The sequence below is a fragment of the Haliotis rufescens genome, unplaced genomic scaffold, assembly GCF_023055435.1.
Source record: "Haliotis rufescens isolate VD_foot unplaced genomic scaffold, xgHalRufe1.0.p SCAF_49, whole genome shotgun sequence".
Classification (NCBI taxonomy): Eukaryota; Metazoa; Mollusca; class Gastropoda; order Lepetellida; family Haliotidae; genus Haliotis; species Haliotis rufescens.
In genome coordinates, this window is record NW_025964212.1 from 2,127,024 (window position 1) to 2,149,816 (window position 22,793).

Here is a 22,793-nt window from a genome sequence, read left to right on the forward strand (position 1 = left end):
GCAAAGAACAATATAAAACGAAGTGTGGTTCATTTAAGAAATAAACGACGAGTGGGATTTGTTAATCGTACAGTAAACAGTAAAACACTGCAGGGAGAAAAAAACTATGAGATATCAACATAACATACAGCCTCTATGCGGATGTTGATAAAATGTACAAGTTTTAATAATATTTGCCCAAATTTTAATAATTATGACTCCCTCAATCCGGTTCGATTCCCAACACGGGTATAATATGTGATGCCCGTTTCTGGTGTCCCCCGCCGTGATATTGCTGGAATATTGCGTGAAACCATACTCACTCACTCGACTGACTTGTAATTCTAATAAAAAGAAGACGACTGCAAAAAATGTGAAATTAATCACTTTATGTGAGCTTCGGTATAAGAAGCAATTTATCATAATGAGAAATTAAGGACCCGATTACTTACAGACCGCCGTCATATAGCTTGAGCATTGCCGAGTGCGGCGTTAAACAACAAACAAACAAACAAAGACGTTGTTGCTGACAAATTAAGAAACATAATCAGTGCGAATTCGAACATGAGTTTCTGGCACTCATATAGGATTAGCGCTTCACAACAAATTGCGGACCCTGAGATGACTTTGCCGCTCCAAATATACACTTATCTACTATTCAAACAAACGCCGCCCCCACCCCTCCCCATCCTCATCCGCAGTAATGATGATATGTACATGAATATATCGTCGGATGTGGTGTAAACATTGAGGCACTACATGGTCAGAGAATTAGTGACAGAAATTAGATTGTACTGGACGAAAGTCCACTACGCAGTGACTACCGACAACTTGTTTACGTCTTCCACGGGGTAAACTCTTGGCCGCCAAAGGGGAGGGATCTATTACACCTTAAATACAGAGACAGACGGCATAACGAGACTACAACTTGGGGGCAGACTGAGAACTTGGGTTGACCAAGAGGCAAACATCAACAGCAGCACACAGTTGGTGAGTGAGTGAGTTGGGTTTAACGCCGCTTTTATCATTATTCCAGGTATATCACGGCGTATCATCAGCTTAATGTGGTGAAAGCCCATGTGATGCAGGTCTCAGACGTTTACCAGTTCGGTGAAACCCAAGAGCACGGGTATGGTTCTGACAAACCTAGAAACATAATCAGAGCGAACCGGGATTCGAACCCACAATCAACTCTGCACAGCGAATCGCGGCGCCTTAGACGACTGGGCCTAGACTGGGCCCCCCGCCCACCCCGACAGCACACTTTGAAACGGCCCCGAGTGAGAGCCAGAGCCATTTGTAATCCAGTTAATAAAGCTTTTATTCCTGAACGATGCGTTGTGTTACATCTTAAAACAAACCATGACATCTAGTTACGAGTCACCAATTACAATAACAATTTTCTTCGCGTGTGTAATTGTCTCTGCCATTCAGAGCTGGTACTATTTGCTGTACCAGGCGCCCCCATCACGACTTGTTGCAGATGTATGTGTAAATCTCGGTGTTAAAGGGGTACTTCCCGATATCCTTCCCTGCCACATTTTGGTCCAGGATGTCCCGGATGTCGGCGAGAGTCTGGCGTTGTTCCTGTTCCTCCAGGGCACATATCATACTGAAGGTGGAGTAATACTTGAGGATTGCCTCAACTGTTCCCTGTAACAGATGTATGACAGTGAAACTCACGAGCACAGGTATGGTGCAGACAAACCTGGAAACACCTAAGGGACGTAACTCTGCACGGAACTGCGGCGCCTTAGACGACTTGGCTAGCTAAGCCCATGAGTGGGTGGGTCAGTTGGGCCAAATGCATTCGTCTTATAATGAGTGAGTGAGTATGGTTTTTACGCCGCCTTTAGCAATATTCCAGCAATATCACGGCGGGGGACACCAGAAATGGGCTTCACACATTGTACCCGTGTCGGGAATAGCTGGACTATTGCTCAGTCCGGCGTTAAAATCAAAACAAACAAACAAACTTCTTATGGTCATCAAGTCCTGAAAAGTGCACGTTGGTTAGTTAACACCGCCGTGACTGTATCTCAATAACAGGGTCTGTCATGATCAGCTTGATGTGGGATCAGAAATGACGCAGGGCGCGGACGTTTACCGCGTTGATTTAAACCTCTTAGCAAGGATATGGTGCTCGCCAAGTCTGCTTCGCAAACGTGGTGAATCTGGGATTCGAACTCCGTGATCCTGGCACATCAGTACATTAATATTATTAAAAATACGAATATTTCAAACTCAACTTGGAATTGGAAAAAGCATGGTATACTCATACCACCTGCCAAGTTAATATGTCTTTAAAAACTCGAAAAAAAAATGTTTTAATATCCCAAACTATCAAAAGGCACCGGATTACCACTAGACCCATCTTCCCAGGCAAGAGAGTTAACTGACTATAAAAGTCCAGTTTCAACCCTTGCCGAACTAGGCTGGTATTATGGAGTTACACTTTGGCTGGACTAACGAGTCTGTGCATAGTCCAATCAAAATCGCGCACCGAAATCGAAATCCGGTTCGTAAACTGACGTGCAGATTTCGGTCGATTGCAGGATTTGCAAAGCATGTGCACCGCCAACTCATTGTCAGCAGATATTTTCCAAATCTTTTCATGTTTTTAATCAAGGTGCTCACGTGATTTGATGCATTTCGCGATGTAAGACCCGTTTTATCACAATATAGATCTTGATAATCGATCAGATCATCCTGACTGGGCGCCACCATTTTGTGTGAAGCAAACGCAAGTAATACGAGAGGTGGAATCTGATTGGTCCATAGGAGAGGCTTAGACGGGACATAACTGGTAATAGCCACTGGTGGCGCTACGATCTTGCCCAGTAATTCCAGCCTAGTTCGGCAAGGGTGGAAACTGGACTTTTAAAGTCAGTTAACTCTCTTGCCTCGGGAAGATGCACTGGACCTATTTATGTGCCAAGTTTGGTGAAGAAATATTGTACAGTTTTCAAGATCTGCTCCGGAAAGGAGCACTACCGCCATTGTCAAAGTCGTTGTCATGGAAACTCGAAAAATAAATTGTTAAAAAATCCCAAACTATCAAAAGACAATAGTTCACCACTAGACCTATCTTTGTGCCAAATTTGGTTAAGATATCTCTCATGTTGTTTTAGTTCTGCTCCGAAAACGAAACGTGACGGACTGACGGACGGACAACACCTATATCCGCCCTTCCGTGACGTGGGATTAAACAAAAACCGACTGTATACCACGTGATGTGAAAGTTCACCTGTAACGGAGTTCCCTCCTTCCGCTGATGAGCCTCGTTCCTGAAACCGGAATACCCCTGCATGACCTTTCTCCAGTGGAAGGTGGTGGGCAGCTTGTCCGCACCCTGCCCGGCAGCCTTGGCCACAAGTCCCTCTATCTGTTTGACCCACGGCACGGACACGTCCCGCATGTTCCACACCAGCACTGGACAATAGCTGGACATCGTTATACATGTGGCGACAACGATAACCAGCACGTACCATCGTTTAACGTCTTTTGGTATGTTTGTTTGTTGTTTAACGCCGCACTTAGCAATATTCCAGCTATATGATGGCGGTCTGTAATTAATCGAGTCTGGACCAGACACTCCAGTGAATTACAAATACATTAACATCGAATAACCATTTCTTGTTTGTTCCATTTTTAGCCACAATCATTCTTTTGCCAAGTTGTTTTGTCCACAGGTTGAAACTGAGATGCGTCTTTGTGTAAAAAGAGGAATAAAACATTCTACCATGGCATACACCATAGAGGTTTTGTTGGACAGAAATTGTATTTGGAATGTCTTCCGAAAAAATAAACTTGCTAGCATAAATATTTGCCAAGACAATTAACTCATTAAGATTACTTAAGATTTACCCAGTTTTCCTTGATCCACCAAGACTCTCCTCATTTCATCTAGAGCCGCTGTGGTGGAGAACCAGTGGAAGCACTGGGCACATAGAACCGCCTGGAATTACATACAACGTTACAGATGCACACAGATTTCTCCAACAAAGAATAGATATGCGTAAATCTAGGTCATCAAATGCTAAAGAAAAAGAAGTCCGCTTTGTTTAATAATATGAAAAATAATATGCAAACTTCTCAGAAAACAATTACCCTCTTCGAATAATGGCTTGGTCTAAGAGCCTTCCGAAATATATAACAACATGCGCTTATTCAATTATTTACGGTATCTTGCCTTGCGATCGCGAGTTACCCCGTCATTCCATATAAGGTCATTTGGATCTCTTCAATCCCATGTCGATAGGCAATGTCGAACAGCACAGGTGTGATGGCTAATTGAAACTAGTTTCTTTCATATTATTATTACGTGACATGTTCTATTTGCTTTTGCTTTCAAATAGAAGATAAGTTTGTATCTAAGTGTTGTAAAAGCTTATGATGAACCACCAAACGCAGCCAACATGGACTTTCTATAAACTTTATTGCGCTGGATGGGGCAGTTGGGTAGCCTAGTGGTTAAAGCGTTCGCGAGTCAGGGTTCGATTCCCTACATGGGTACAATGTGCGGAGCCCATTTTTGGTGTCCCCATCTTCCTTAGGCAAGGGACTTAACTGACTAGGAAAGTGGAATTATGGAGTCTATGCATAGTCCAATCAAAATTGCGTACCGAAATGGACATCCCGTTCAAAAACAACATGGGGACTGCCGTGCAGATTTAGATCGATTGCAGTAATAGCAGAGCAGGTGTACTGTTAACTTGGCATCGACAGATATTTCCCAAATATTTTCTTGTTTTTAATAACGGGGCTCAAGTGTTCATGCACTTCGCCAGGTAAGACCCGTTTTATTACAATAAAGATCTTGATTACCTATCAGATAGCCGCCATGTTGTTCAAAGCAAACGCATGTGTAATGAGAGGCGGGATCTGATTGGTCAAGAGGAGGGACATAGAAGGGACATAACTCGTAACAGCCACTGATGGCGGCCAATCGAAATCCTGGCCTTGTTCGGCAAGGGTGGAAACTGGACTTTTACAGTCAGTTAACTCCCTTGCCTCGGAAGGTGTGGCGTCCCCTACCGTGACATTGTTGGAATATTGCTAAAGCGGCATAAAACCACACTCACTCACTCACTATGAGGCAAGATAAACCGGAAAGTGGATAATCATAATCTATAATCATTTTCGACCATGGTCCTGAAGAAAACTAATGCATGTACTGGACACTGATAGGGTATCAAATCACAATAATAGACCTCTCACTCCAACAAACGTTTAAAACCATACTATTCGCTGTACGAGAGTTACACAGTGACGACTGCAAGTATTCACGAAACATAAAATATCACACATTTTACCTTCACCGAGTTATCCGGCAGTGGTATACTGTCAGCGGCACAGTTCTTGGCGTCCAGGTTTGGAGACATGCCTTTGAGCGTCTGCAGGAAGGCGTCCGAGGGCTCTGTTGCCAGGTAACGGGTACCCTGTGTAAGAAATTAAAACTGCACTATCTATATCTAAGTATTCTCACAACCTTTCCTAACATTAGGCTTGTTCCGAATACTAATTAATGACTGAACCAAATACACCCATTGGTTTGTTAGTTTGTTAACGCCGCACTCAGCAATTTTCCAGTTATATGACGGCGGTCTGTAAATAATTGAGTCTGGACCAAACAATCCAGTGATTGACATCATGAGCATGGATCCACGCAATTTGGATACGATGACATGCATCAACCAAGTCAGCGAGCATGACCACCCGATCCCGTTAGTCGCCTCTTACGACAAGCATAGTCGCCTTTTACGGCAAGCATGGGTTGCTGAACACTTATTCCAACCCGGCAAACACATTTGGTATGATTTGTGAGCTTTGTTAAAACCGGCGTCAAACTCCACACACTCACTCCCACTCCTTTACACACGCACCTACCTCAGGTAATTTTTCAAATATTTTTCTCGTGAATATCCCAGTCCCGGCACCAAGCTCAAGCACATCATACTGAATCCCTAAAATCATAAAACATTATTTTGTATCTTTGTTTTTTATTAACGTCCAGTCAGCAATAGTCCAGCTATATGACGGCGTCGTGAAATTAACTGAATCAACTGATTGACAGACCATTTTACATTCAGGGCGTGGATACCAGGGATTATTATTTGACACCGCATATTTTTTTCAGTCAGTACGTAAAACCAAACATATATTTTCTCTGAAATTGTTTATATACAACAACTTAGTTTTCAAAACATCCAGTATAAATGGTCATATACTGGTACAGACGCAATTAATTTAGACAAAAATGTTGAGCTACATTAACCATTGATTTTAAAAAAATTAATATGTATGTACCTTTGGTATTTTCGATATTTTCAACTTGAGTTATCTCCCTTGCAATGAGGTCAATGGTCTCCTTGGTGTAGGTTGGCCGGTTCGCATCGTAGTGACCGCCCTAATAAACAAATGATGTAGATTTTTTCACGGACAAAAAATGTAAAACATGCTCGGTACAAAAAGTCGATGTCTTATCGAACACGTTGATGGAAACAGGGAAAAATAATTATGAAATGAAGACAACTATTGAAGCGCTTTTTACTTCGAAATCCTTAATTTCGAAAAAATAATAATGCAGTATTGAGCGGTATTTCAGTTATTATGTCAAGCAGTGACATTCAAATGTGGCAGGAAAGGCCGAAGTTATGCAAGTCTTAGACATTTACTACTTCGGTGAAACTAACAAGCACCGGAACAGTGTTGGCAAACCGAGGATCATAAAGCAGGCATTTCTGTAATTCGAACGCACAACCATAAGATTCTGGCTCGTCTAAGGGACGCAATCCTGCATAACAATATACGGCGCTTTTAACTATTGGGTCACCCCTGCTGCGGAAATATGCATTGTAATTATGTATTATATATTATATTTTAAAGCACATTTTAGTTTTCAGATTCAACAGACTTTAATCAGTAATCTGTTTCTAATTATTCAGATATTACATGGTTATAGAAGATTTTACCAAAGGGATAAACATCTAACGTCTTGGATATTAAACTGACACGTCATGATAGCACAAATACTGTAACAGTTCAAAGCTAATATTAACATAACTATCTCACATACGTCTAGGATCTGAAAGGTTTACTACAGATTAATTGTGAGCATGATTATCATCCTAATCAAATCGAATCATAAACCAGGTAATCTTCCTTCCTTTATGAATGAAGATAAATACTCAACGTTGAATTCCATTAACTAGTGAAATATGACACACTACCTCCTACCCACCCACCACTACACCAGTTATTGATTTTTAGCATCTAAACAGTTTGAGTATTTTTCAAAATTCGTTGTGATTCTGTCATTCGCTCCCTTGACAATGTCCAGAACTCCAGACTTTCGTCATTTTTATTAGTAAGATACAAAAGTTCATTATCTTTCCTGTATGACCGTGTAAGCATTTTAACAAGACTTTGAGATCTAGGTGTGTCAGGTCAAATCCAGCCCAGCCACCAGCTTGAACAGAATGGACTGACATCATTGGCTAATTCCTGTGTATTGCACCAACGTTTAAAGCTGATTTAATTTTTTACATTTATTCGAAACCGACTGTGGCGCAATAATCAAACTAACGTGTTTGGTTTATGAATAGAGTTTGTTTCTTTTATATTTTTACGCCATCACCGCAAGCCGAGTCACGGTGATGCTAGACTTTCTCCTTTAGTTCTTCCATTCCGCCGGTCCTGAGAAGATGTTAAAAGTTTATGATTAAGGACAGACGACGAACAACGCGCCATGACAAACGCTCACCTTAACCTTCGGTCCAGGTGGGTTTATAAATGATATCAAAACAGACACATCAGAATATGGAATGTGTTTTATTTTCAATATTTTCAAGCTTTTCTATAAAATTTGCACTCAAAACATTTAACAAGCGATTCAAAAACACAAAATATAAATCCTACAATAAAACAAAATTGGAAGTAAATAACTCTCACTATTAAACGTTGTTTTGGTATTAGGACAACATAAACTAGGTTTACATCTGATCAGAAATATCAGTGGGACCATGCACATGAGCTTATATTAATTTTGGAGGAAACATTTTAGCTTTAGAAGTTTGGTAAATTTACCGAAGAAATTTCATAATTTTACCGCAGATTTCGTCTGGGAATGAATAAAATCCTTTGCCTTGCTTATTACAAACACTCATATATCTTGCCACGTCAATGCACGTGACAACCGAACACGGGCGCTATTCTTTGTGTATATACACAGCGGAATATATATCGTGTGTGGTGAAAAATTGATTAATAAAATCATGTGTATGTTACGTGCAAGGCACAGCTCGGACAGAAGACTTCACCAAAACCACGCGCAACTAGGGCGTCTTAAGACACGTGTAGATGTAGATTCAGTGGTGAATGATTCTGATCAATAAAAAAAAACATAACATATGTCATTGCTCGTACAGTGTTCGTTACCTAGCCACTCGCAGCTGGGGTTTTAAATTATACGTGTGGATGTACATTTCAGTGATGAATGATACTGATAAATGAGAATAAAAATCTCCCCGAGGCAAGGGAATTAACTGACTATATAAGTCCAGTTTCCACCATTGCCGCACTTGGCTTGAAACTACGGAGTTATATTTTGGCTGGACTAACGAGTCTATGTATAGTCCAATTAAATCGCGTAACGAAATCGACACCCGATTCGTAAACTGCCGTGCAGATATCGGTCGATTGCAGAGTTTGAAAAGCATGTGTACAGTCAACATGTCGTCAACAGAAATTTTCCATTAATTTTCATGTCCTTAATCAAGGTGCTTACGTGATTTGATGCACTTCGCGACGTAAGACCCGTTTTATTATAATATAGATCTTGATCATCAATCAGATCGTATTGACTGGGCGCCGCCATTTTGTTTGAAGCAAATGCAAGTGATATGAGAGGTGAAATCTGATTGGTCAACAGGAGAATACAGAAGGGACATAACTCGTCAAAGCCACGGGTGGCGCTACGATCGAGCCGAGAAATTCCAACCTAGTTAGTTGGACCTATATAGTCAGTTAACTCCCTTGCCTAGGGAAGATGGAAAATAACAGCAGTCATTGCTGGTAGTAATCGTTAACAAACCACATGCAGCTAGGAAGGCTTGTGACACGTGTAAATGTAGACCTCAGTGGTGAACGGAATCTGAATCAAGTCGTTGTCCTTGGTTTCCGGGTGTTTCTGAAGGATAGCCCGGATGTCTCCCAGAGCCTGTCGGGCCCGCTCGTCAGAAAGACCCGCCATGACGCTAATTGAGGACATGTGATCAACCACGAAATCCTGGTTGCCCTGGCAACGAAATGTTGTGATGTATAACACAAGTATTCACAGTAAAAAATCCAAAGTATTCAACGAAATAAAGCACTTGATTTTGGGGTTTCTTATTACCAGAATTAAAGTATTTGAAAATGTCTTATTCACAAAATATAAAATATTTATTGGTAATTGTACAGGCAATTTAGTCGCCTCGTTCATCAAGCACAGATTGCTGGGGATCTATATTTTGCCGACGGGCTTCAAGGCTTCTTTTCAGGAGCTTTTCAAGATTTCGAAGACACTAAAAGTATAGCTTTGGCAACACTATCGCTTATTTGCATCATCCAAAGACCATCACATAACAAAGTTAGCCAAAGACGGTTATGGGCAATAACAATTGAATGTTCATAAATAGTTATGGTTGCCGTTCTCTTGCTATAGAACAGTAAAGAATATAATTTACTTTCTATGAATTTGCCAATCCTGTAATTAATTTTAAATCTTCCTTTAATGGCGTATTCGTAGATTCGGGATCATGTACAATAATATAGATATAGAATTTCGTCAGGAATATATGCTACAAAGTCAATTGTGAATAGCAAAATAATAAGGGTCAAAGCACTAAGCCCTGAGGAACACCAGGGCCAGATACAGGTTTTCACTGGATTTATTTATATCCATTGATAAATGTAAATTGCTTTCTCTGCTAAAGAGGTTCTTGTTCCATAATCTAGTATTAATTCACCTTAAACTCAACTCCAGGTAATTGGATGTATTTTGCGTCTTTGAAACCGGTGTAATCTTGAAATACTTCCCTCCAGGCAAGATATCCGCCTACATTGTGCACGGGTCTTGTATCATCTTCTTTCGATATGTAGCTTTGTATTTCACTTATCCACGGAACCGACCAGTCCTTCTTGTTCCAGATCAGTACTAAACACAAAATGGATCAATTTAGTTTGAAGCAAGATTTCTATTACGAGTTAAAATGATGATACATATGCCAAATATCACCAAATAAGGCTTTTTTTTTTTGTTTAACGCTGCACTCAGCAATATTATCGCTATATGACGGCGGTCTGTAAATAATCGAGTCTGGACCAAACAATCCACTGATTGATGTCATGAGTATCGATCCACGCAAATGGGATATGATGACATGCATCAACCAAGTCAACAAGTCTGGCCACCCGATCCCGTTAGTTGCCTCTTACAACAAGCAAAGACGCCTATTACGGTAAGCATGGGTTACTGAAGACCTATTCTACCCTAGATCTTCACGGGTACACGAAATATTTGGCAATCCTTATACTGTCATCACTCCGGGGCGGTCGGGTAGCCTAGTGGTTAAAGTGTTCGCTCGTCACGCCGAAGACCCGGGTTCGATTCCCGACATGGGTACAATGTGTGAAGCCCATTTCTGGTGTCCCCCGCCGTGATATTGCTGGAATATTGCTAAAAGCGGCGTAAAACGATACTCACTCACTCAATCACTCACTGTCATCACTCCAAATAAGGCAATCGTTGTACTGTATACACATGCACAAAAGTTAAGCGCCACCATATTCATAGTCTCTTGATTTCACGTGTGGGAATCAGAAATACGAAATATGATGATGTATGACTGAATTAGGCTTCCATAGTTTAATGAACCCAAATTTGTCCAGATACCACAAGGAAAGCGTGCTTTACGTGTTGCTGCAGTTCCCCTACCCTATAAATACTGAAATTCAAGTTTCAGACACGTGGTTGCATTTTGCTCCTGTGTGAGATTCCCCTTTCAATAGAGGTTGAAAATCAGCCATGGTGAGGAGAAAGTTAACGAACGCTGAAAGATGGCAAGTGATAGGCATGAAAAATGCTGGCATGTCATGCAGAGCCATTGCAAGACAATTCGTGGAAAACTGAATGGCCAACAATACCAAGATGCCATTCTTCTTCCAGTGGTAGTCACTCATTTTGACAACCATCCTCTTCAGACAAGACCCGTTTACATGGACGACAATGCTAGACCACACAGATCTCGAGCAGTTTGGGCTTATTTGCGTCAAGAAGCTATTGTCACTCTTCCTTGGCCGGCCTGTAGTCCGGATCTTAATCCGATTGAGCATCTCTGGGACATTCTTGGCCGGAAAATCAGACATCGTGATCCCCCAGTTCAAAATCTCGCTGGACTTGAAGCCGCACTTCATGAAGAATGGATCCGTTTGCCTCAGAGAAGCATTCAACGACTTGTAATGAGTATGGGGCGTAGGGTTGAAGCTGTGGTCAATGTCCGTGGATCATACACACGTTACTGGCGTTTCTGTCTTGCAATAGACTCTGCACTCCCTAGGGTGTCTATGTTACACCTGAAATGGTCTGCTGATATCATGACAGTAACATGACAAAAAAGGTTTTTCAATGTTTTCTAATCCTTCAATTTCTGGTCTTCGGTATAATTCCTTTCTGCTCATATTCTTTTGGAACACAAGATAAACTTGCTTTGGGACAACTTTTGCATCACATGAGGTTTACATATACGGCTTATAACAATCGTACATCTCATTATAGTGAGTGAGTGAGTATGGTTTTACGCCGCTTTTAGCAATATTCCAGCAATATCACGGCGGGGGACACCAGAAATGGGCTTCACACATTGTACCCATGTCGGGAATCGAACCCGGGTCTTCGGCGGGGCGTGCGAACGCTTTAACCACTAGGCTACCCGACCGCCCCACATCTCATTATAATAGTCATCATTAAGTGCCAAAAGCAACAGCTCACAAATATGGTGGGTGGCGCTTAACTTTTGTGCATGTGTTCATATGTAAATTACGAATGAAGAGTTTATGAAACTAGATACGCCTTCTCCGTCAACCAGAAGAGACGTGATGATTGACGCGACATAAATTAAACCTCTGTTGTAAGGGAGATGTTCACATGGATTTCCATAAGCCTGGTTACTTCAGGACATAGGAAAAAAACTTGCATTTCTAAATGTTTAAACAACGAGGAAAAGATATATATCGCCAAGACTGGTCATGTTGTGTTAAGTGGGGTTTATCGTCAATGTTATTGCACTTATATAGCGGCATATATGTGCGTCAATGCGCGAGTGCGTGTGTGCGCGCTCACTAACTGATATACCACGCCGCAGTAAAACATGAATTTCACACTCAGACACAGTATACTGACTTCGAGCCGACACGTCATTGTTTTATACCCTTAAAGCTGAGCGCCAGGCAGGGTAACAACAAGCAGCAGTTTTTTGCATCTTTTGGAATGACGCGGCCGGGGATCGAACCACCGACTTCCGCTCCATTCACTACACAGAGGTGGTTCCACATACTCGAATAATATATATGGCGTTCCATGACAACAGTGTAATGAGAATCATTGTACTGTCGACCTCATGTACACAATTTAATGTATGCAAATTAAATATATTTGTCTGTCAGCAGTATTCCAGGTATATGACGGCGGTCTGTAAACAATCGAATCTGTACCAGACATTCCAGTGATTGACATCATGAGCATCGATCCACGCTATTGGGATTCGAGGACATGCATCATTTAATGAACGACTGAACTACAATCTGCATTTTATACCTTCGGGAATGACCTCCCTTTGTGTTTCCTTTTGTTAATTACCAAAGGATGAAAACTTCTAACGACGTCACAGGGCTTCTCGTCCCTTCAGGGAATGGGGGGCACGGGTGACCCAGTCGTCTTAGGCGCTGCGATTCGCTGAGCAGAGTTGCGTCCCTTGGACACGCCAGAAACCTATGATTGTGGGTTCGAATCCCGGTTCGCCCTGATTATGTTTCTAGGTTTGTCAGCACCATACCCGTGCTCGCGGGTTTCACCGAAGTGGTAAACGTCTGAGACCTGCATCACTTCGGGCTTTCCTCCCACATTAAGCTGAAACGCCGTGATATAACTGGAATACTGTTTAAAGCGGCGTTAAACCCAACTCACTCACTCACTTCAGGGAATGATTGAACAAGTACAGTAACTCTAGTTGTTCTACAGGCAGACAAATAAAATCAAGATTACACCAAGGTACCAAGAATGCCTGTATGAGAAACAACAGTGAAGGTATTTTATGCAGCAGTCAGTCATTCCAGCTGTAACCTCTAACACACGAGTGTGGGCCAGCCAAACATGTCGTTGACAACATGGATACAGAGCCACTGGTACAGCGCCATCCAATCACCAATGGTACACACTGTGTCCACCCAAGCCTCATTATGATGGGACCGCCTCCGTGGTCTAGTGGTAGAGCGGAAGGTCCGGGGTTCGTTCCCCGGCCGCGTCATACCAAAAGACGTTAAAAGATGGTACTTGTTGTTACCCTGTCTGGCGCTCGGCATTAAGGGGCTAAAACAAGGACTGGTCGGCTCGGAGTCAGTATACCATGTCTGAGTGGGGTATTCATGTTAAACTGCGGCATGGTATCTCAGTGGGCTAGCACTATATATCGGCATCAGTCCGGACTAGTACAAGCAGCCACACACACACACGCAAGTGCAATAATCTTGGCACGACGTTAAACCCCATTTCACCTCACCACCTCATTATGATGGCTTCCACAACAAGTGCGGAGTACTCGGGGCCTACTTTGATTCGAATCCTAAACGAGCCTGTAAGTTCTCTTCTCAGAGTGACAATAAAGATCTAGGTACTCACTAAGCTTCCCTCCATCCACCATCACCCGTCGTATTTCGTCCAGGACATGACTGTATGGAAACCAATGGAAACTTTGGGCGCAGATCACCGCCTGTGGAGAAAGAGTAATCCGGTTTGTACACAACATGGATTACAACCTGCAGATTTTGGTCCACCGTAGGAAAAGCAAAGGATGTGTTACGTCAACTGGGCGTCGTCGGATATTTTCCAAATCTTTTCATGTTTTTAATTGCTCACTTAATTTGATGCACAACGCGAGGGAAGACCCGTTTTATTACAATATAGATCTTGATCATTGTGTTTGAAGCACAAGCAGATTTCGCTCGATTGCAGGATTTGCAAACCATGTGTGCAGTCAACATGTCGTCAACAGAAATTTTCCAAATCTTTTTATGTTTTTAATCAAGGTGCTCACGTGATTTGACGTAAGACCCGTTTTATTATAATAAACATAGATCTTGATCATCGATCAGATCGTGACTGGGCGCCGCCATTTTGTTTGAAGCAAATGCAAGTGATATGAGAGCTGAAATCTGATTGGTCAATAGGAGGGACACAGAAGGGACATAACTCGTAATAGCCACTGGTGGCGCTACGATCACCCAGAAATTCCAGCCTAGTTCAGCAAGGGTAGAAACTGGACTTTTACAGTCAGCTAACTCCCTTTCCTCGGGAAGATGTATCACGAGTAGGAGAGGTAATGCGATTAAGCTGTTTCCAGTCTTGGTTTAGAGCTTTGTGTGCTCTTGTGTTTATGAAGTGTAGCTGGTAAGCGAGCTTTCACGTCTCTTTTCGCCATATTCAAGCCATGTGTCGGCGGGGGCATCTATACTGAACAAACATGTTAGGGGGGTCATGAATATTTAGGAGGATTGTTTTAATGACATTGTGTGCTCAGTGTTCACAACAAATAGATATTCCCAAAATATTCACGATCCCTAATTGTTTTTGTCATATTGTATAGTATATTTCCCATGTAGGGAATCGAACTCGGGTCTTTGGTGCAACAAGAGAACTCTTAAATCACACGGCTATACCCTGCCCTCGAACAAATGCTGGCATTACTGGGTAATTATTAAATGAAACACAACAAAGTCGTCTGGAGCTTCATGGCCAGATGGACCGCCTCCGTGGTCTTGTGGTAGAGCGTCCGCCCAGAGAGCGGAAGGTCCGGGGTTCGATCCCCGGCCGCGTCATACAAAAAGACGTTAAAAGATGGTACTTGTTGTAACCCTGTATGGCGCTCGGCATTAAGGGGCTAAAACAAGGACTGGTCGGCTCGGAGTCAGTATACTGTGTCTGATTGGGGTATTCATGTTAAACCGCGGCATGGTTTCTCAGTGGGTTAGCACTATAAATCGGCATCGGTCCGGACTAGTACAAGCAGACACACACACACACATGCGCATGCACGTCGCTATATAAGTGCAATAATCTTGGACGCGACGTTAAACCCAATTTCACCTCACCTCACCTCGTGGCCAGATGTGGAAACATATTTACCTTGACCGCACTGTCAGATAAAGGTATGGAGTCTGCTGCACACTGGCGTGTCTCCACATCCGGGCAACTCTTTTGAAGAACCGGAAGAAACCCTGCCGATGGCTCTGTTGCCAGGTAACGGGAAGTCTAGTTAGGATAAAGCAAGTGTGTTAATAAAATGTCAACGCCAGACAGTAATCAGTTTCGATTATCGACCGAAACACAGTCAATTGGGCGTCAAGGGAAAAATAGTTATATGGACATGGAATATGAAATTGTATGGATGGACGACACCAGAAGTTCCCACAGGAACTCGTTATTGGTCAGTAAATAAAAATATATACCCCCTATATGTAAGTAGAGAACTACATATAGGGGTTATATATTTTTTATTTACTGACCAATAACGAGGTCCTGTGGATGTTCCCCAAAAGGGTAAGCATGCCTTGCTCTACCGACAGCGACCGCCACTCGTACAATTCGCACAAAAACAGAAGGTATTTGTTGCGTGGCTAACGCGGCACAGCATATATTTAATATGTCAGAGAATGTATACATGAAATACCACCTTAGGGAGCATCCATTTGATTCCTTTTGTGGTTGGGGTAGGGGATTACACTGTAATATACAAGCCATATCACGGCAGGTAAACCAAGAATAGGCCTTAAACATTGCACCCATAGTGAGAAGAGAACCAGGACTTGGGCGTGAGGGGCGAACGCTTTATGAATAAGGCTATCCAACCGCAGTATGACACATCTTAAAAGGTAGGTCTAAGACATATTGTTAGCATAATGTCGAGACCCGTGAAGATCCGGGTTAGATTAGTCTTCAGCAACCCATGCTTGCCGTAAAAGGCGACTATGCTTGTTGTAAGAGGTGACTAAGGGGATCGGGTGGTCAGGCTCGCTGACTTGGTTGATGCATGTCATCGTATCCCAATTGCGTGGATCCATGCTCATGATATAAATAACCGGATTGTCTGGTCCAAACTCAATTATTTACAGATAGCCGTCATATAGCTGGAATATTGCTGGGGTCGGCGTTAAACAACAAACAAACAAAACAAACATCATGTCGATACTGAAATCGAACCTTTGGTAGTTTCTGGTTTATTCTCTTGGTGAAAAGTCCGGTGCCTGCGCCCAGTTCCAGGACATCGTACGTCACTGTACAAACAAACACATGGCGTTACCAACATCCACGTTTAATACATGATTTAAATTTGACACTTCTTTTATATTAATTACATCGATTGAACCAAGAGAATCACTACAAAAAAGCGTTTTACGTCCATCAGGCCATCTATCTTTGTTTGCATGAATCTAATCTCCCGCCGATCCTGAAGTACAGTTCCGCTCAAATGCAAGTTAATCTACTTATAATTATCCTTTAGTAAGAGAAAAAATAAACGAATATCCCGTTCCATGAAAGAATTTACGTTGTATTTTATCGTTTGGATTTGCAAAGAAGAGACGTAACTCTCTGATCTCTTACCACTTTGGAACCCATCAGCTCGGGTTTGGTTCCGACAAACCAAGAACTATAATCAGGGCATATCGGGAATTTAAACCCATGTTTATTTCAGTCTCAAGCACAAGCTCTCTATACTATCGCTGCCACCAGTCAAAACTCCCCACTGTGAATAGGTGGCCACAACCATGCTTGGAGTTGAACTCGCAACCGAAGGACCGTTATGTTTACAAACAAGTGACGACTGTCGTGACGCCGAATACACTTATCTCTGCTAAATTACTTGCTTCGTTTGTCAATTTGAATTTCTGTTTCATTAAAACTATCGTGTTATTGATATAGTAAGAATGTAAGGGAGAAGTTGGTTGATTTTCCGTTTGTCTGCAATCTCGAACCAATCTGATTATTAAAACAACGAAGTAAATTCATCTGGAAAACATAGTCAGTCGTAAAGCTTTTCAAAATGAAATATGATGGCATTCCCAAAGACATAAACAAAAGTATAAACGTTACTACATATGGGGTTGGAGGGCAAATTTCAAGATTCTTGTAATGGCCGCGCCCACACTGGTGGCAGCGATGTTACCGAGAGTGTAACGAAGGTGTCACGCGCTGGGAAGGAGCTTGTCTCAAGCATACCCAAGTTACGCAACTCTGTAGAGCGAATCGCGGCACCTTAGGCGAGTGAGCACCCACTTCCTTCGTCGATTCGGGTACTTAATGCCTATGTAGGATTACGGCAATACAGTTCTCTAGTGCACGTGCGCAACACTCACCTGTGTCACGTGTTTGTATTCCAGAAACTGTGCCCGTGATGAGGTCTACAGCCTCCTCGCTATAAGAAGGTCTGTTGGCGTTATAATGGGCGCCCTGAGGAGAAATGTATGTGGAATGTATTCAGGATACGCTACGTTGCTGCCCACACTGTAATAAATGATTTAGAAGACATTGTGACTCGTACATTCATGCGTATGAGTAAATATTGAACTTTTCTGAACGATTACAGCCATAGCGAGTGAGTGAGTTGTGTTTAACGCCGCTTTTAACAGTATTCCAGTTGTATCACGGCGTGTCAGCTTAATGTGGGAGGAAAGCTCGAAGTGATGCAGGTCTAAGACGTTTACCACTTCGGTGAAACCCACGAGCACGGGTATGGTGCGTACAAACCTAGAAACATAATCGGGGCGAACCGGGATTCGAACATACAATCATAGGTTTCTGGCGTGCCCAAGGGACGCAACTCTGCACAACGAATCGCGGCGCCTTAGACGACTGGGCCACCCGTGCACCCTAGAGCCATAGCACGTCTGGTGAAACAAAGAACTGGCTTCCCACATTGTACCAGAGGAGTCGAACCTGGGTCTTCGTGAGAATGAAAGCTTCTACTGGGCTACCAGATCGCCCCTTTCAAGTCAGTAATGATATTTGATTCGTTGTTATCCCATTTTGAAATTGTGAATATTTTATTTGAATTAATGTGACAATAGGACTGCGTTAGTTAGTAAATGACGCAGTCCTTATTGCCACTTTAATTCAAATCAAATCTTCACAATTTCAAAATGGGATTACAACGGAATATTATATCATTACTGACTTGAAAGGGGCGATGTGGTTGCCTGGTAGTTAGTGAGTGCACTCGTGAAGATCCGGGATAGAATAGGTATTCAGCCACCCGTGCTTGTCGTAAGAGGCGACTAACGGGATCGGGTGGTCAGGCTCGCTGACTTGGTTGATGCATGTCACCGTATCCCAACTGCGTAGATCGATGCTCACGATGTCAATCATTGGATTGTCTGGTCCAGACTCGATTATTTACAGACCGCTGTCATATAGCTGGAATGTTGCTGAGGTCGGCGTTAAACAACAAACAGACAAAAATTAGTGAGTGAATGTTATTCAACACCGCAGTAATATTCCAACTGTGTAACAGCTGTTTATAATCAAATCTAGGTCAAGGCAACGATAAAAGCGGTGGGTATATAGGTTGATATACACTTAAACAGGTCACACAACCCGATGCTAAATTTAGTTGTCTCTCACAAGGATAGGGTGGCATGTATATGGACACCACACGTTAAAAAATGTTAAAAATTAAAAAATACCGACAGTGTGCTCGATATCAAATGACATGTCTACGCATGAACAACACAATCGGTGTTCAAGAGGGTCGCACTTTTTTTTAAACGTTACCTCATCGCAGGTGAATTTAAAGAGTATGGTAACATTGTCTTACCTTCTGAAAGCCAGCCTCCGCAACTTTGTGGACACTCATTCTACAGAGGCGAAAGCTTCTTGAACGAAATGCAGAAAATAAAGTGAATCCCTTCACCAACATCCTCTTGACCTCATCGCGATGTCTTATCACAGGTCAAGGTCGGTGAACGCCGCAAGTTTGAGGAGCAGGCATGTTATAAGTCTCGCGTCGAGTACTGGCTTATGCTGACTAATTATGTATCATACGGATTTATTGAAAGTATAGGTTGAAAGCTGAATGAAAAAATACAATAAAATTTTATTTGTTTGTTTAACGCCGCACTCAGCAATATTCCAGCTAGATGACGGTGGTCTGTAAATAATCGAGAGAGTTAGTGAGTGAGTATGGGCTTCATATATTGTACCCATGTCGGGAATCGAGCCCGGGTCTTTAACCACTAGGCTACCACTTTAACCAATAGGCTACCCGACCGCCCCGTAAATAATCGAGTCTGGACCAGATAATCCAGTGATTGACATTATGAGCATGCATCGATCCACGCAATTGGGATACCCGATCCCGTGAGTCGCCTCTAACGACGAGCATAGTCGCCTCTAAAGACGAGCATAGATGCCTCTTACGGTACAATAAAGTGTCATAAATGCAATCAAGTGTTATAAATGGTGCGTTCTCAAGTTTAGGCTAAAAGTTAAAGTTTCTTAGGCATCGAAGAGTCACTTAAAATCCTGCGCATTGAACATTTTCATTTCTTTAGAAAAATGTTATTAAAGAATGGATTTTTAAAATTTCCCGCATCGCAGCTTCAGTGTTTCTGTCATCCGTTCTCTGAAACTATATACGTAACTGTTATATTATATCTGGAATCCGGTTAAACGAGTTACAGGAAGTGACGATATGGTGCATGGGCCTTTATGACCCTGTCGCTATAGCGGAGTTAACCACCCCTGAAGCTATCAGGGAAGACGTGGCCATTAACATGTACGGGTTTTAATCTCTATACTTTTATTGACGTGACGTTACATTTCCGGAGATATTGATGTTTCCAGCACTATTGGTAAAATGTCCTCATTATGTCGGCCATCAGCGTTTGTATCAACAGCTAGTTCTAGAGTCCCTTTTTTTGTAAAATGTAAAATGTTCATTTTATCGTCTACATTTGATGGTTAATTGTGCTGCTCCAAAAGACGCATGAATGAATGCATGAATGAATGAATGAATGAATGAATGAATGAGTGAACCAAGGATGAATAAAGTACAAACGTCTTCCAGGTTTAATTTTTTCCCTCTCTCATAAGTTTGGAAAACAAATATTTATAATAACAATAATAATAAATAAAAAATAAAATAATAAAATAATAATAATAACAATAATTAAATAAAAAATAATAAAAAAATAATAATAATAATAATAATCTAATTATTTTAATGTTTTGTTTGTTGGCATGTTTAACACCATACTATTTCTATGCAGTATTATTTACATACCGCCTTCATATAGCTGGAATATTGCTGAGTAGGGTGTCACCACATATGTATGCAATGTTACGGAGAGAGTTTGTCGGTTTATCAGTGTACTGCGTTAGTGACAATGGTCTTATCAATATTCAAAGCATATCAGGTGGGACACACACAATGAATTGGCTTGACACGTTGCAGGTTAAAACGGACTCGTGTCAGAACGGCTTCAAGAGGTTAAGTCCAAACGGCCACAGAAATCGGTCAAAGGGCCACAGCCCATAGTCAAATAGGCCACAAAATATATAGGTGACGGTTAAAGTCGCGTCTGCGCGCGCGTGCTAACCCACTGGGATGCAATGCCACTGATAAACATGAAAACCCAACCCAGACACAGTATACTGACTCCGAGCCGACCAGTTCTTGTTTTAGCCCCTTAATGCCGAGCGCAGGGTAACAACAAGTACCATCTTTTAACGTCTACTTATATGACGCGGCCAGGAATAGAAACCGGACTTGTCGCTCTCCGGGCGGACGCTCTACCACTAAACCATGGAGACAGCCAAAACAAGTTATAACAGCCAAAGAGAAACATAAAGACGTCAAACTCAAGTATTGTGTCACAACAACAGGAATGAAAAGTTTCCAGCAAACACGCTGATATTGGGCCAACATAGAGCCAACATCGTATTTTAATATAATCTTATATGAGGCCTCTGATATGAGTCGATCCGGGTTAAAATATGTTTTCAGTAACCCATTCTTGCCGTAAAAGACTATGCTTGTCGTAAGAGGCGACAAACGGGATCTGGTGCATTCGTGACCAACTCGTGTTATTCCGGGACAAGCCGAATAGCGACTCGTGCCCCTCTGGTGGCCATTTTTGCGACCGGGTTCCGTCTTAGCGCAAACGGACATAACTAAAACAATTGTCAATTCGTTGCGTAATGGTTCACATATATTTCCCCATATATTATATATATTTCAGATGCCTTTTAAAGCACATCGGGACGTGCGGAATTATACAATATGATTGAACACATTTAACTGTGTCTTTGGTATATTTTTAGATGCAAGACATATGTAAAATCAAAAATTATTTCTGAGGGACTCTTTGACGAAGTACTTGAAATCATACGCGCACTCTGATTGGTTTGTCGTATTTTCGCACATAACATTCATCGAGAGGGGGACGAGTCTTCTTGCAGGTTACGGAAAGGGGCGAGTGCTGACGAATGGATCTGGTGGTCAGCCGCGCCGACTTGGTTGATGCATGTCATTGTATCCCAATTGCGTGGATCGTTGCTCATGATGTCAATCACTGAACTGTCTGGTCCAGACTCGATTATTGACAGACCGCCGCCATATAGCTTGAATATTGCTGAGTGCGGCGTTAAACAAGAAACAAACAAACAAACAAGTCCGTTTTGACTACAAAACCACAGATGGTTAGGATGTTAATGTTGCAGACTGAAAAATATGCACACTTAAAAAACGATAGGAAACTGCATGTCTAGAACTATCAACGCCCACAACACACGTGTCAAGCAGTCACTGTTGGTTACGTTTGCTAAACACGTGATCCCCGCGCCTTTAAATTTTAACCGGAAATATTTGAATCATGCGATCACAATCCAGCGTGTGTAAATATACCAGCGTGGCAGCTGAAGGCTGTCTGGTGTTACCTTCAAATAACCAGTCTCGGCAATCTGGTGGACGCTCATCTTCCCCTGACGACAGTATGTTGAACGTAGCACTGACAATATCCTCACGCTTCTGCCGAAGACGCTTGTCATATTGTCATATCTGCGTCCTCTCTAGTGCAAGGTCAAGGCCGTGTCTTCCCACGAGGTCGGGCTTCCGCCAAGTCGCTGTTGCATGTGTGCACTGCTTTTTTCGATCGCCATTGATTAAAGCATTAAAGGTGCCTTCACCAATAACCGAATTATCGTCAGTTACGATGTTTTGAGTTTTTTTGATTGTTGTTTAACGCCGCACGCAGTAATATTTAAGCTATATGACGGGGGTCCGTAAATAATCGAGTCTGGAAAAGTTAAGAGGTTAAAAGGGTTGGTAGAGGAAGGCCAAGGCCCAGACAAATATTTGTACAAGTATCACTTGTCCCCAACCTTGTATTTTCATGATTGAAATAAAACTGCCAATGGCAACTACCACCAGACCACGGAGGCGGTCTTATCACGTGTGTGTGTGTTTATGTGTGTGCATGTGACTAATTGTACTAGTTCAGACTTA

The 22,793-nt window shown here is 42.2% G+C and overlaps 1 protein-coding gene across 1 annotated transcript; it reads right to left on the reverse strand.

Moving 5' to 3' along the window:
- Window positions 1–1,282: 1,282 nt before the first annotated feature.
- On the reverse strand, window positions 1,283–22,408 carry LOC124115664. Its single transcript, XM_048383487.1, has 14 exons — window positions 22,226–22,408; window positions 17,647–17,740; window positions 16,493–16,566; window positions 15,419–15,544; window positions 13,916–14,006; window positions 9,990–10,177; window positions 9,093–9,277; window positions 7,647–7,677; window positions 6,289–6,388; window positions 5,869–5,945; window positions 5,295–5,420; window positions 3,847–3,937; window positions 3,227–3,411; window positions 1,283–1,632 (listed from the first exon to the last, which is right to left on the reverse strand). The coding sequence occupies exons 1-14, from the start codon at window positions 22,334–22,336 to the stop codon at window positions 1,447–1,449; spliced, it is 1,665 nt and encodes a 554-aa protein (XP_048239444.1). The 5' UTR covers window positions 22,337–22,408; the 3' UTR covers window positions 1,283–1,446.
- Window positions 22,409–22,793: the final 385 nt, after the last annotated feature.

Bases quoted from the DNA above. Each gene is read 5' to 3' on its own strand.
- LOC124115664 (XM_048383487.1), bottom strand. From the start codon at position 22,336: ATGACAAGCGTCTTCGGCAGAAGCGTGAGGATATTGTCAGTGCTACGT. The intron at 17,741-22,225 runs GTAACACCAGAC...ATTTCTCCTCAG, and splicing joins CCGAGACTGGTTATTTGAAG to GGCGCCCATTATAACGCCAA. The intron at 7,678-9,092 runs GCCTTCCTAGCT...ACATCTTCTCAG, and splicing joins TACATTTACACGTGTCACAA to GACCGGCGGAATGGAAGAAC.